This window comes from Scophthalmus maximus, chromosome 4 (genome assembly GCF_022379125.1).
Source record: "Scophthalmus maximus strain ysfricsl-2021 chromosome 4, ASM2237912v1, whole genome shotgun sequence".
Classification (NCBI taxonomy): Eukaryota; Metazoa; Chordata; class Actinopteri; order Pleuronectiformes; family Scophthalmidae; genus Scophthalmus; species Scophthalmus maximus.
In genome coordinates, this window is record NC_061518.1 from 9,963,398 (window position 1) to 9,977,179 (window position 13,782).

General features: G+C 42.8%; 1 protein-coding gene across 3 annotated transcripts in view; it reads left to right on the top strand.

The window, feature by feature from the left end:
* The window catches only part of acsf3 (acyl-CoA synthetase family member 3), a 41,270-nt gene that overhangs the window by 20,149 nt on the left and 7,339 nt on the right, over nucleotides 1-13,782 (top strand). For 2 of the 3 annotated variants that reach the window (XM_035628396.2, XM_035628397.2), the window contains exons 8-10: nucleotides 1,768-1,902; nucleotides 2,754-2,865; nucleotides 5,116-6,459. In XM_035628396.2, coding sequence (XP_035484289.1) covers nucleotides 1,768-1,902; nucleotides 2,754-2,865; nucleotides 5,116-5,230 — 362 coding nt within the window. In that variant the 3' untranslated portion in view covers nucleotides 5,231-6,459. Of the gene's footprint in view, nucleotides 1-1,767; nucleotides 1,903-2,753; nucleotides 2,866-5,115; nucleotides 6,460-6,691; nucleotides 6,904-7,957; nucleotides 8,096-13,782 lie in introns of those variants that run through there. The other variant, XR_004790511.2, reaches the window with a different exon arrangement.

Here is a 13,782-nt window from a genome sequence, read left to right on the forward strand (position 1 = left end):
GAGGGAAAGAGAGGAGTTGTGATGAGAGATGCTCCAGACGTACTGAGAAAAAAAAATTGGGGGCAAGGATGGGAGTAAAAAAACAAACCAGTTGTGTATGTCTGGCTGACACTGTGACATTGGAGAAGGTGAAACTAGGGAGAAAAAAAAGTTGACATAAATGTAATATGGATGGAGGGATACAGGGTTTGAGAGGGAACAAATGAGATTAAATGATGGAGTAGAGGACAGACGGAAGATGGCGGTAAAAAGAGAGCACTATCAAAATATAATCCTTCTCCCATAGTGCTTCATCATGTTGATTCCAGGTAAGGCAGGGCCAGTTGTTTCCTTTTATTGATTCCATATTTCACATGAAGACTTTTTTTCCTTCTGTAATATCTGCAGACATGCACAGCATCACTTGGTGGAAATGTTTTCCCAGGATACTAGAAATGCTAAAACCTCATGGTGACTCTATAAGAGAGTGGTATCAATATGCTCACCCAACTTAGAAAGTTAATTAGCATCAAATTATTTCTTTAATGAATACCAACCGAAAAAATGATTTTGTATTTAATTATTGTTTTTGTTATATTTAACCATTAAATTATAATTTCTGTAAATGTGATCCCCCTCCAAACTGGTCATATTGATTGTCCAGTGGCCATTCTTTTAAAATTAAGTTTTATGTTTTTTGTGGGGGGTGTTTTCATTACTCAGTGTAAAAACTCATATTTAAGAATATTCATAATTAGAAACTCCCCGTGTACATTTCAGTGTAAGAATGGAATTTAAATTCCTTCTCAGATAATTATCCCTCAAAATTTTCCAGAGACTGTGCCGATGTCTCTACAGCTGCAGCCATTACCCGTCGACCTTTCCCGACCTCTCCTCACACCACCTTTGTCCAACGCTCCAACCTTAACCACAACTGTGTCGCACGCACTTTCATTCCCTCCTCGGCCGCAGCTGTGGACGCACCACCTGTAATAATCCAAAAGGACACCTTCCTGTTCCTTGTTCCCTCCACTCCGTCCCTCCTCTGTCCATTTTTTATCCCCCTGTCTCTCTCCACTCATCCATACTGACCCATTTCCTCTGCTTGTCATCCCCAGGCCCAGCTGAGTCCCTCATCCCATATACTGTACTCATCCTCCCCCACACCTGTCCCCCAGACACCTCTCTCTCTCTCTCTGTGTGTGTGCATGCGTGCGTGCGTGCGTGCGTGCCTACTGCTCTCTGTCTTCCTCTGTCTCGAGCACACACGAAGGCTCATGCAGAGACACGCCCATTATACTCAACTAAGTTTACTTAGTATGTTCCTTGTCTGTAGTCTTGTTGATGATTTTAGTGTATACCTGTGTTTTTTTGCTCTTTTAAATTAATTGTTACCCAGATTGTTTTTTTTACCAGAAACCCAGAAGTTGCCATGGTTTTTGATTCAAGAAGCTATTTATGGCCATTTACAGTAAATCAGGTTGTCCTGTGGCAAGCACGGCTTAGAAAATCCTCACGTTATAGAAAGTTAGCGCATACTTCTGGAGAACATGCTAATAAGCCACTGATCAATATAATTTAACAACTATAATTTGTGAAACTACAAAGTGTCTATGCTGCAAATTGTATTTTTCCAGAATAAAAACAAGTTAATTCCCGTAACTTTTTCCATCAGTCCATCCGTTTTCCAACATCCTAATTAATAAAGCAATAATGAGCCATAAAAAGGACAGATTTTTCTTCTTCCTTCATTGGTCACCCTGCTCTCTCCCTCCCTTTGTATTTTAGGAGACACAGCGGTCTATAAACAAGGTGCATATTGGATCATGGGCCGCACCAGTATTGACATCATCAAGAGTGGAGGCTACAAGATCAGTGCCCTCGAGGTGGAGCGGCACCTACTGGCTCATCCAGCCGTTGTAGGTAAGAGTGCTGCGCAGGTTTAGTTTGGAAGCGTTTAGACAGTAATGTACTTTTCTTATTTTTACCTCCGCCAAGGAGGTTTTGTTTAAACCCCAGTCCGTTGGTTGTTTTGTTTGTTTGTCAGCAGGCTTACGCAAAATATCCTGCATAGATTCCACGAAACTCGCTGGAGGGATGGGCCAAGAAATTTGGCAGAATGTTTTCTTTCTTTTTAAGATAACGCAATAGAACATTTTCTAAGGGGGAATTTTTCTTGGATATTGAAAGAAAAAAAAAAAGGAAGGCACATTTAGGAGACTGATACCCGTGAATGTGCAATTTGATGCAGCTTGACTGATTTTAAGGAGACTGTTGGGTCTCGGCGGAGGTATGCAATCTACAAGTGCCATTCTAGGTACTTGTAGAATGGCACTGGTCTGCAGGACACAGTATGTGAAGTTAAATCACAATGAGATTATAGTGTCTAGGAGTTTGAGGGTAATCTGATAACCACTACACGTTGCGTTGCTGTTTTTTACATTATTTGTTGCACCAGTTGAAGACAATGCAATAATACAATGATTTTATTCAAAAAACAAAGATGACTGAGGAGATTTTAATGACTAAACTGCAGGATCTCACAAAAAGGACTTTAATATCTACATGTAATCAGCATGTTAACAACCTCTAATTACATATATTAGAAATAAGAGTTAGCACTTCAAACCGTTGCCGTTGCGCTGATTTAAAACCAGTGTGTTTTAGCACAGAGCAGATGCAACAAAACACGGCAGTGTCCTAATTCTTTAGTATTGCACTTCAAGATGAAAGCATTTCAGCAGTGTTTGCTTTGTGTTGATTTGACTCCACAGATGTGGCGGTCATCGGGGCCCCAGATGCCATTTGGGGCCAGAAGGTTACTGCAGTGGTGCAGCTAGAGAAGGGGCAGAGAATGACCCTGCCAGAGTTGAAGACCTGGGCAAGGTACCGTATTAATGTTTCCTTTGTAGTCATTACCTGTTGGTTTGCTCTCCAGTACATTTGTGCATTATTGTGCCTTTACTTGCTTTCATAAACGTCATGCTACAGTAGATAATTGTCTGACCTTTGTGGGCGTGTTACTACAGGGTAAGCGACAGATTGGCCTTGCCAACAAGTTCAATTCTCTGGTTTTCATGCACTAAATTTGGGAAGATGAGTGGAACAAACCGGCTTCCCTTCAACTGTCAAACTAAGAAGAATCGGAAGAAGAAAAAATAGAACAAAACGCAGGGTTATCCTGATAATGGAGACTGATAAAGTTTTCAGGGTTTTAAAATATATATAACTGTCACTGGCCTTCCTACTTATATTTTGTGCGACTAGTACATAAAAACAGTGCTTTCCCTTTGTTTTCGTTTTGTTTTCTGAAGACAATGCTGTTTTTGGTCTGAATGACCAGTACGGATGAAGCCACTAGCCAGTGGACCACCCGACACCTTTAAAAGTGCTTAGAGGCGGCAGGTGGACTCCGACCATTACCACCAGTGGAGACTGTGACCTGAATATCTTGCAGCCAATCCATCATCCTGAATTCGCAAAAACAGAACCCAAAAAAAGAACCATCTCTCGTCACTGCAAAGGAGTGCTGACTCTTGTCTTATGACAGTGATTCGAGAAGACAATTTCCACAGCGTGCCCCCCCCCCCCCGTCCCGTGGTAAACAAGTGAAGGCTCCTAATGCTGCCCCCAGCAGTTCAGCACACACATCCCCAGTGACTCGCCCTGAAGTCCTCAGATCAATAGGAAGGGATGTGAGCGAAAGAGAGGCCAGAGATGGACTAATGAGGGGAGCTGAAGGAAAGACAGGAGATGAAAAAGGGGAATATGTGTGAGAAGCGAACAAATTATGAAGTTTCTCTCAACCCCCCCCCCCCCCCCTCCTCTCTTTCTACATGTCAGTAGAGTTTATTTTTTCTATTTGTGAATAGTGACTGGTGACATGACACCCTCCACTTTGCAATGACAAACTCCCCTCTCTCTTATCCCCAATTTTGACCTTACCCCTTTTCTTAAAATTTGGTTTCATTATTATTTTCACCTCTTCTTTTCTTCTCTTTCCTCTATACTTTCCTTTCTACTAGTCACCAGTACCTGTGTGTGTGTGTGTGTGTGTGTGTGTGTGTGTGTGTGTGTGTGTGTGTGTGTGTGTGTGTGTGTGTGTGTGTGTGTGTGTGTGTGTGTGTGTGTGTGTGTGTGTGTGTGTGTGTGTGTGTGTGTGTGTGTGTGTGTGTGTGTGTGTGTGTGTGTGTGTGTGTGTGTGTGTAAGTGTGTAACTCACTCACTTACCAGCACACACACAGTGTTTCCAGCAACTTGTGCTGCCAGCTGACAGGCAGTGCCAGCCCACAGCCCAGTGCTGAGGCCAGTGCATGGAGGAGAGAGTGGGAGATAAAATGAGACATAAACAAGTAGATGGATGCTCACTCTTCAGTGCCCTGGCTTCAGCCGTCAGTCTGAATCTCGATCACGCTCACCGCGGCCCCACACCGCCTCGAACACGCACACACGGACCACACTGCCCTGGAGAAACCGGTGACACGAGCGAGCCCCGTTCCAGAGATGTGTATATGTACAAACACTTACTCACACTTCACTCACTGAGTCAGAGAGACGGACGGACAGAGACATCTGCTAAAAGTAGTGTGTTTGATGGCAGCAGAATGAGTCATTATGCTCACTCGCGAGTCGCACACACACACACACACACACACACACACGTGCACACTCGCGCACAAACAAACTAGGTTAGAAGATAATAAAAAAGCTCCAGGCCTCAAGACTTGACGTAACAACCGTGCACTCAAAACGGAAAAAATAAAACACTTTTAATTATCTGAACCTTCTGTTTCTCCTTTTATTATTTGTTTTTCTTTTTTTCTTATTTCATCTCACAGTGATTATATTGTTTTGTACAAAGGGAATTGTCTGTGTCTGGAAGGCGAATTGGGGATATTAGGGAAGAGAGCTGCGGAGCGTACGAAGGACATTTCTCTCCCTATCTCGACGACTCTGCCACAGGGCTCGCCTTTGTTTTGATCAGTTGTTTTCTGTTTTTGTTTTTCCCTTTTTGTCGTTGCATATGTGTGCGCGTGCACATGTTATGCACTAGTCAGTGCTATGCGTGTCCCCCTGCATGCTTGTATTAATTTTAGTCCGTGTGCTTCAGTTCATTAACACCAGTGTTTGTTGCAGGGAACTCATGACACCCGACACCATCCCCACAGCCCTGGTGTTGGTGGAAGAGATGCCCCGGAATCAGATGGGCAAGGTCAACAAGAAGGACCTCCTGCAACGCTTCTTCCCATGAACGGACCATGGTGATGTTCATGACAACATACAGGTTCCTGGTCACTTTTTGGCTGCTCAGATCTTCTACATCCTGAGATGACATTAATGATAACATTAAAGAGACAACTTGTCCTCTGATGTTACTTACAAACATTGCCACAAAGGTAGTTCTATTATTTTGAATGCCAGTTATGCCAATCATCAATTAGAAACAGAGCTAAATTATGAGGGGCCAAATGTACAACTGCATTTATCTGAAGTGGCATCAAAAATAGCAATACAAATTCAAACTAAGTGACATGGATGTGACAGACATACAATATGCAAGTGCAGTTAAATGGAATGCAACCTAACATGACCCCCTTTTTTGGGTTTGCAATTTAAGCAGGATTCACTGGAAACAAAAGTTTGCTACTTTTTTCACACAAGTGAGTAAACTCCAGACAAAGTGAAACAGACTGAAGACACATGATTTATAAGAGTGTGCTCAACTATTGTCCAATGATGTAATATGCAAATGGGAATGGAAGACACGCTCACAACCACAAAAAATATATAATTACCATAAATTGCGGGTGGTAGATAGGCAGCTCTTAGAAAATAAAATAAAAAGTATAAAATCTTTTTCCTTTTCCCTTTTTGAACTTGATTTGACTGCTGCACTTTTTGTGGGATTTTTTTTGTCTACTATTTGCGAAATAGGGTGAATACTGTACAAACTTAGTATGTTGTACAGAACTGGGACAAAACGTTTTGATATATTTTCTTCATAGTCCTTGTTTATGAGGTGTGTGCACCCACCAGAATGGTGGGATCCGCTGCTCCGTCTGCCTTAATGAGAAGGGAACAGCCAGTGTAGTCCGCGTTGGCTCCTGATTAATAAATCCCCTCTCCCTGAACAGGACGCTCAACTGTTCCAATAAAAATACTCAAACACAGCGGTACCTCTGTGAGTGCTCTTACTGGTTTATTCAGATGTTTTATTGGTGGAAGTGGTGTGATCGCAGAATATTGTATGACAATGTGGTTGGAAAGAGCGTTGTGACCGGAATCAAGACTCATGGATTATTACACCTGCAACAAACAAAAAGAAAAAGGGTTGGTACAATGAGTGGGTAGAAAAGGAGACATTGGAATATGATAAGTGAGGAAACATGATGTTCGTTCCTTTGCACTGTACTCACACAGATGCACTTAAAATGTTTATCAGATTTGTTTTTCAATAAAAATTTAATTAAGTGCTTTGGAGTTATTTTGGTTTGCTACTTTTTTCACGAGCCAGACTTGTTACACTTGTTTTCTCTGTGCGTGTGTGTGTGTGTGTGTGTGTGCAGCTGTGGTTACACAGGTGTGAGCCTGGAGGCAGATTCTCCAGCAAGGCACAACACCGCAGCTGGATGCCCCGCACTCCATCTGACTAAACCCCATCGCTCCGCTCGCTCTTCTCACCTCTCCTCCTCTTTCATCTCCATTCCTCCAGATACTTCACCTCCTCTTTCTTCATCACAAGTCAAAATAGATTGCAATGGCAAACAGGACCAACTTGACTGTGAGAAACCTTCTGAATGAGCCCTGGCGTGCAGCCAGAATAGGCCCGAGAGCGCATGAAAAGATGAAAGAAAAGCCACAGAGGAGTTAAAATATAAAGCAGGACCGTCAGGGAGATTGGAGCCTTAACAAGAGCTGGCTAAAGTAAGTTAATAGAGGAGGGGATGAAAGAAATGAAGAAAGTCGGGTTTTGAATAAGTGATATGCAAAAAGATATGAAGAAGGGGAAAGAGAGGACAACTTAAATACGGTTGAGATAAATGGATGTGATGAACAGCCAGAGAACTGAAGATTTAAAGAAACACAAGTGCAACCTCCAGCCAATACAACCTCCTGTCCACAACAACCACACACACACACAGACACAGACACAAACACACACTCATCCGCCCACAGTCACCAGAGACCTGATTAAGAGAGCAGAGCTATCGATCTGCGGGCTGGCAGGCTACGATGGATGAGCAGGCAGGGCTGTAGGAGCACCAGAGGACAGCTTCAGTGCCCCCAAATTCCCCCGTCGCCCCACCCCACCACCCACGCCAGAGCTGAGAGGAGGCCATGGCCACGGGCAGGAAGGCCAGGGCGGCCACACCGAGGCTGCAGTCAGCAGCAGAGGGTCAACAAATCTAAACAGAACAGTGTAGAGCTGGTGTGCAGTTACGATTGCACGGTACTGTGTTTCGGGGGGTCGATCAGGATGGGCTCTTGTGCTCAGGAGGAATGGGAAAACTGGTGGATATTCCCTGGACTCAAGCTTGATGGAGCACTCGTGCCCTTGAACTACCTTCACCTGCCCTTTCTCTTACCCTCTCTAACGCACACACACATACACATACACATTCAAACACTCCCTGCCAGAGTTTGCTGGAGCATGGCTGAAGAAGCTTTCTGCAGATGGCTGCTTATTGGGCCCCAGGGTCCTGGAGGGCGGGTTATGGGGGACACCAGAAATGTTGTGTATGTGTAACGAAGAGTTGAAGGAAAAGTCGATATTTTTATGTTGGTATTGCAAGATGATATTTATTTTTTTTACTAATTTAGCTTCCTGTTCATATGATACATTCAGTTAGAACAAGATTCAAGTGGCATCAGAGGCTAACAAAGAATTGAAATTGTATTTTTTTTTCTTTACATCAAGCGCACTGATTGGATGCCATTTCATTCAATCACTGATTCATTTCCTCTACCCGCTTTTCAGAAATGTAATCCCAGCAAGCACCTGACTGAAGGCAGAGAGAAATGCTTTGACGGTTTGCAACTCGCAGGTCGGACAGAGGCCGATGACCAGCCAGTCCAGCCTTAACAAACGGAAGGGGGAAAAAGGACACAAGCGCAGGTATGAACAAAAACAAACCATAATGTGATCGCATTGAAGCAAGTTATCTATATAGAATTTTTCTAAATAAAAGTTCCTCAGAATACAAACAATTAAAGAGCACCTTGACACCAGCTGACTTTTACAGGGGTTTTACCTCTCGCCTTGCTACAGTGATGTAGATGTGAGCCTAAGGATGCTTCAGTAAACCATGACATCATAGTTCAGTGTGGTCGCATGTCCTACATCGTCCTTCTGACCACACCCACTGGAATTATGTCGGTCTTAAAACTTATAACACAGGCAGGATGCCATGAGGCACAACAACAATTATTAAAACTGAAGGAATGCTTAAGAAATATTTTGTCATATTCAGAGACGGACTAGAATTAGGCGAGGAGATCTTTTCCGCTCTCATTTCATCGTGTTCAATATATATAAAACTAGGAGCCAGTTATCTCAGTAGACAGACTGGAAACAGTTGAAACAGCGAGTCTGAAAGTTGCTGCTCAAGGCCCAGAAATAGTCCAGCACCAAATCTCCCTCTAAAGCCAGAGCTTGCCGTTTTGAATTTTGTTTTTATGTACAAATTAAAGGGGCTATTTGCACATTTTCTCTGCCACCAAACTTGTTTTCAGGTAAGGAATGTGTGGTGGTGGTGGTGGTGGTGAGGGTCATTTTGTGACCTTCGAACAGAACCAGGCGAGATCTTTCACCCATTTCCAGTCTTGGTTTTAAGGGTTTTTAGAAAGACTGGACTCAATTGACAGGCGGGTGGTGAGGCTGGCTGAGACTGTGAACTGGACAGGCAGACAAAGACGAGGCTGGACATGGCAGGTGACAGGTAGAGGTGGGGTGGTGGTCAACCGGAGGATGTTAAATAGGAGCAAGCAGACTGACGGGCAAAACATCAAAGCGTGGTTGTACTGTTGTTGTGGCTGCAACGTTTGAAGCAGTACTACGGGTGGTGACTGAACACTGGAGGGAAAGATTCTGCTGCGTCTGATGAGCAGCTGACTTGCAGATGAGTCTCGGGTGTGATGGAGAGTTGGAGGGAGCAGCCGCATGCACAAAGACACACTCACTCGCACACTCACACACACACACACACACGCAGATAGGACTGACCAACGGACAACACACAAGAGGAAAGGGAAACACAAGAGAACATGGGGGGGGAGCTTCATAGTCCCTGCACAGACGTGAGTGTGGTGTCACTCTTCTCATCCAACTCTAAAAAAGTTATGAATGAGCATATTTCCCAAAATATTAAGCTATTACTTTAAGCAAAAGATCAAAAACTCCAGTTAAGTTTCTTTGTTTTGTTTTTTTATGTCACTTGAATGTGATGATCTTATAATCAATAGTGAACTATTCCAAAATGTGTCTACTTGTATCACTCAGCACCTGAGGTATATCACTAACTCATCCCGTCACTGTACTTTATAGAGCTTGGTTGGATGCTACACTTTGCAAAGTAAACAATACTGGTACATTATAATCCATAAAGTTTCCTTCTCCTTTAAAACCTAAGTCAGAAGTTTTCGTTCCTGCATGGCAGTCATAATCTTAGGTGACACAATCGGCTTCAGTTTAATTCCTTTTTTCTTTATATTATTAAAGAATAGAATAAAGGAGCTAGTCACTGCTTGCAGCATCCTCTGACTCGTCAGAAGTCTCCATCGACGTGTCGTTCTGCTGTGAACGTGACCGCTGACTACATAATTAACAGGTCAGACTAAAGTAATAAGTCACGGACGCACAGTGGCATCTCGGTTCACGGCAGAGCACTCATACGCTGCTGCTGCTCTGTCGTACGCTACATTTCGGACAGTAATACAGTCAAACATTCATCTGTGCTCACGTTTGACAAAAGGCTTCGGGCCTGCAGCTACTTGATCAACATGACAGGCTTTATGCATGTAAGTGGGTAGAGGGGAGGAGTGATCGTAAGATGACAGGCAAGGCTTTTCAGCCCCGGGGACACCCTGAGCACACGCAGCGCGCGCACACACATTCAAATGCACATCAGTGAATCCAGAACCCCAGCAGGTCCGTGTGGGAACATAACCGACGCTTGTAGTGGCAGGTTGTTGTTTACATGGAGCTCATGTTTATTCTAAAGCTACTTACACCTCACTGCCTCGGCCTCGGGCTTCGCTCCTGTGAAACTCCTGCTGACTTGCTCTCTGTTTTTCTTTTGCCTTTTTTCTCCTTTGACCTTTTTTCCCTCTTTCACTCTTTCTATCACTCTCTTTTTTTTCTTTGAATATTATTTATGTCTCACTGTCTGTTACCATGTGTTTTTTAAATGAAGGGTATACTTGACACCACCACACTTCAGAGGGAAATATAACATAGTATGTTTTTACTAGGGATGGGACGATACCACTTTTTTGTGTCCGATCCAATCAGATACTGATCCTGTAATCTTGAGTATCTGCAAATACCGATCCGATTCTAATCTGATACAATCTTTTCCCCACTCGTAAATTAAAATATGAATAATGCATTGTTCAGGATGCACTTACCAAGCCATCTAAAACCTCATACTCAACTGTGAAACAAATAATCAACTCCCCTGACTGAGTTATGTAATACTGCTGTTTTATTTCTCACAGAACTTTTGGCAGAATGATTTATGTCATCACCGTTCAAACAAGCGAAAAACTAATTGAACTGTAAACTGTTAATTAAACAATAGTACACATGTAAATAGGCATTTATTTGGTATGTTTACTGTAATGTATCGGATCACGTTTTACTTCCTATTTATTCCGATATCCGATCCAGTCAGTTTGGCCAATATTACGCCGATACCGATATGGAATATCGGATCAGGACATCCCTAGTTTTTACTTGTATCGGAACATTTTACTGTGTGTTTCATAGAATTGAGGCTTTTCATTTAATAAATGTTTGGATTACTTTTTCCACCGACCCGTGTCTTTGAAGTTGAACACAGCTAAAATACATTTTTTGGAGAAAGAAAAAAATTGAAAGGAAAAAAACAAAAAAAAATCAATACCGAATTATCATGTTCTAGCTCTCATAACTCGGCCCACTCTACAATGGAGAGAGACAAGGTCATGAGAGAATAAATAGCAGGCAGACTAGCTAATGATCTATCATTCTGGACAAGCGGCTGCACCCAAGAGCGGGCTGGCTGACAAGATCATTAATAAAAGCTGCTGGGAGAGTGATCGATCGGCTTGATGGATGATCAGAGCCACAAATACTATAAAACACCTGGATGTCAAGCCTCGTCTCTTTGAGGAGAGGGAGGGAGGAGAGGGAGCCTTAGAAAAGAAAAAAGAGAGAAAATCCAGACCCCAACAGCAAGTCGTCGGAGGGGATCAAACCCTGACGCTCAACCTCTGTGCACTGTGCTGGAAAAAACGGATTCAGCGCCGTGGCCGCAGGTGTGATTTTATGCACGTGTCTGTGCATGGCCGCGCTGTAAATCTGTCTGTTTTTGATGCGGTGTGTGTGTTGTAGTCCACAGAAGCTCAGTGTGAGAGCATCAATGTAATTTGAGGGTAGATCAGGGAGCCGGCAGGTGATCGTGCGGTGCGGGGCGGCTGCTGCAGCAGTCCACTGTGGTGTAATGGGAGGTATTTATTATTGACGCGCTCCCCTCACACCATTACTGAGCTCTGTGGTGGTAATCTGTGTCTCTACAACGTGTCTCCACTCCCTCCTCCTATCTCCTCTCTCTCCCTGCTCTATCTGTGGTATCTGCCAGTGTGTTACAGTGTCTCTTTTGTCATCTACACACACACACACACACACACGCACACCTTACTCAGCAGTTCATCTCAATTCCTAATCTTTTCAGTAAAAGGGAGAATGAGTTCAGGGGGAGTGTAGTCTCCTCGCATGGCTGCGTGTATCAATATCTGTACATTGATCTGGCCGCGCCTCTCCTCCATTCGTCCAGATATGGATTGGTTTTCCCAGCAGGTATCTGCGCCTCGAATCTGAGTGATGGGCGGAGTGCATGTAAGGGAGGGTGTATCGAACCAGGGTGTCCCACATGCCACTAGAGTGTGTTAGGCCGCTGAGCAAAAAAGGGCTCTGGGAGGAGGAGAGGGGAAGAAAGGTGATACTTCAAACGAGCGTAGCCGATACTGGGTAGAGGAGTGACGCTGAGTCCATGCAAAGGCCTAAGATCGTTTTCATTATTGATTAAGCCTTTGATTACTTTTAGATTTATTGATTATTTAGTCTATGAAATGACGCAAAGTAGTGAGAGATGCTCATCAAATTCCAGGCTGACTTTTTTTTACATTGCTTGTTTTGTCCAACCAGCAGTCGAAAATGAGAGGATGTTTAATTTACGTTACAAATCCGCACATTTGACAAGCTAGAACCAGTTGATATTTGATATTTTATTGCTCAATAAGTGATTTGCTTGATCTATGAATGATAGATGATGAATGATAAACTTGTTGTTAATGATTTGTCAAAAATTGTTGAATGGTTTCAGCACTATAGATGTGTGAACAGCATTTGAATAAGTGACAACATTCCTTCAGTACAGTTCTTTAGTGACCTGATATTTAGGATGCAATGATTTAGCTGCAAATAAAAAATAACATTGAGTTAAACCCATTTCAAACGTTATACAGACAATAATGAATTTCCCCCCAAAAAATATGTTTTACCCTTCCAGGTTTTGTTCGTTTTATCTATCTTTATGTTATGTTTTAATACATATTACACAGTGTAATACTTATGCTACTGTAACTGCTCTGTGACTGGCACACACCAAACACTAAACTTTTAAAAGAACAACAATAATTCATGTAAATTAATAATTTAAGATATATAGGGTAAAATATAGTCCCGATGTTTGAATTAAAGTTTAAGGGAAAAAACATAATAATTTATTAATTTTGTCCCTTTGAAATAGGCACCAGATTAACTGTAATCCCTATTTTGTTGACTATTAATACGTGAAGGTGTAAACCTAATGGATAACATCTATACAGTAAATAAAAAGGTGTGTAATCTTTGTTTCCGTTTGTGTGTGTTTGTGTAAGCGTGGAGTGGAACGGATGTTTTATGTGTGAATGCGTTTTGTCTGTATGTGTCTGTGCTGTTACAATCAGTGCCCGACCATAAATCAGAGGCCCTCGGGCCGCGGGATTGCCCATCTCGTGGCTCCACGTGTAATTACAAAGCTGACATTTAAACAGCAGCAGCCATATTTCACTCGCGCCAGCGCTGGACGCAGAGTGGTCTACGGATGGAGTAAAAGTTTTCAACTAGAAAAAAAAAAGAAAAAAAAAAAAGTCAGGAAGAAAATCAATAAGACATTGAATGCATTCTAATGCCTTGTTAATGGACCCGCATATTAATTATTCAACGGTGGCCATTTTGTCTGCTCATTAAAGTGGCAGCTGTGAGGAGAAATGTGCAGCATTACTCTGCCCTGCTCTGCTCGGGCAGCAGCATTATCACCACACTCTCCCCCTCTCACAACGCCCAGACACAACATGTCTGAATGTGTTTGTGCCGCTCGTCCTCTCATCAAACTGATCTGGATCTGTTGTGATTGGAGATCCGTCATATATCTCTTTCACCGTATCTGGTGTGCCGGCTCCTCTAAGTGATGTTGTCTCCGGTATGTTTACCGGAAAACATTTTTATCTTAAGTTGAATGCATCATGTAATATAGTGTCTGATGTAATTGATTGAAATAT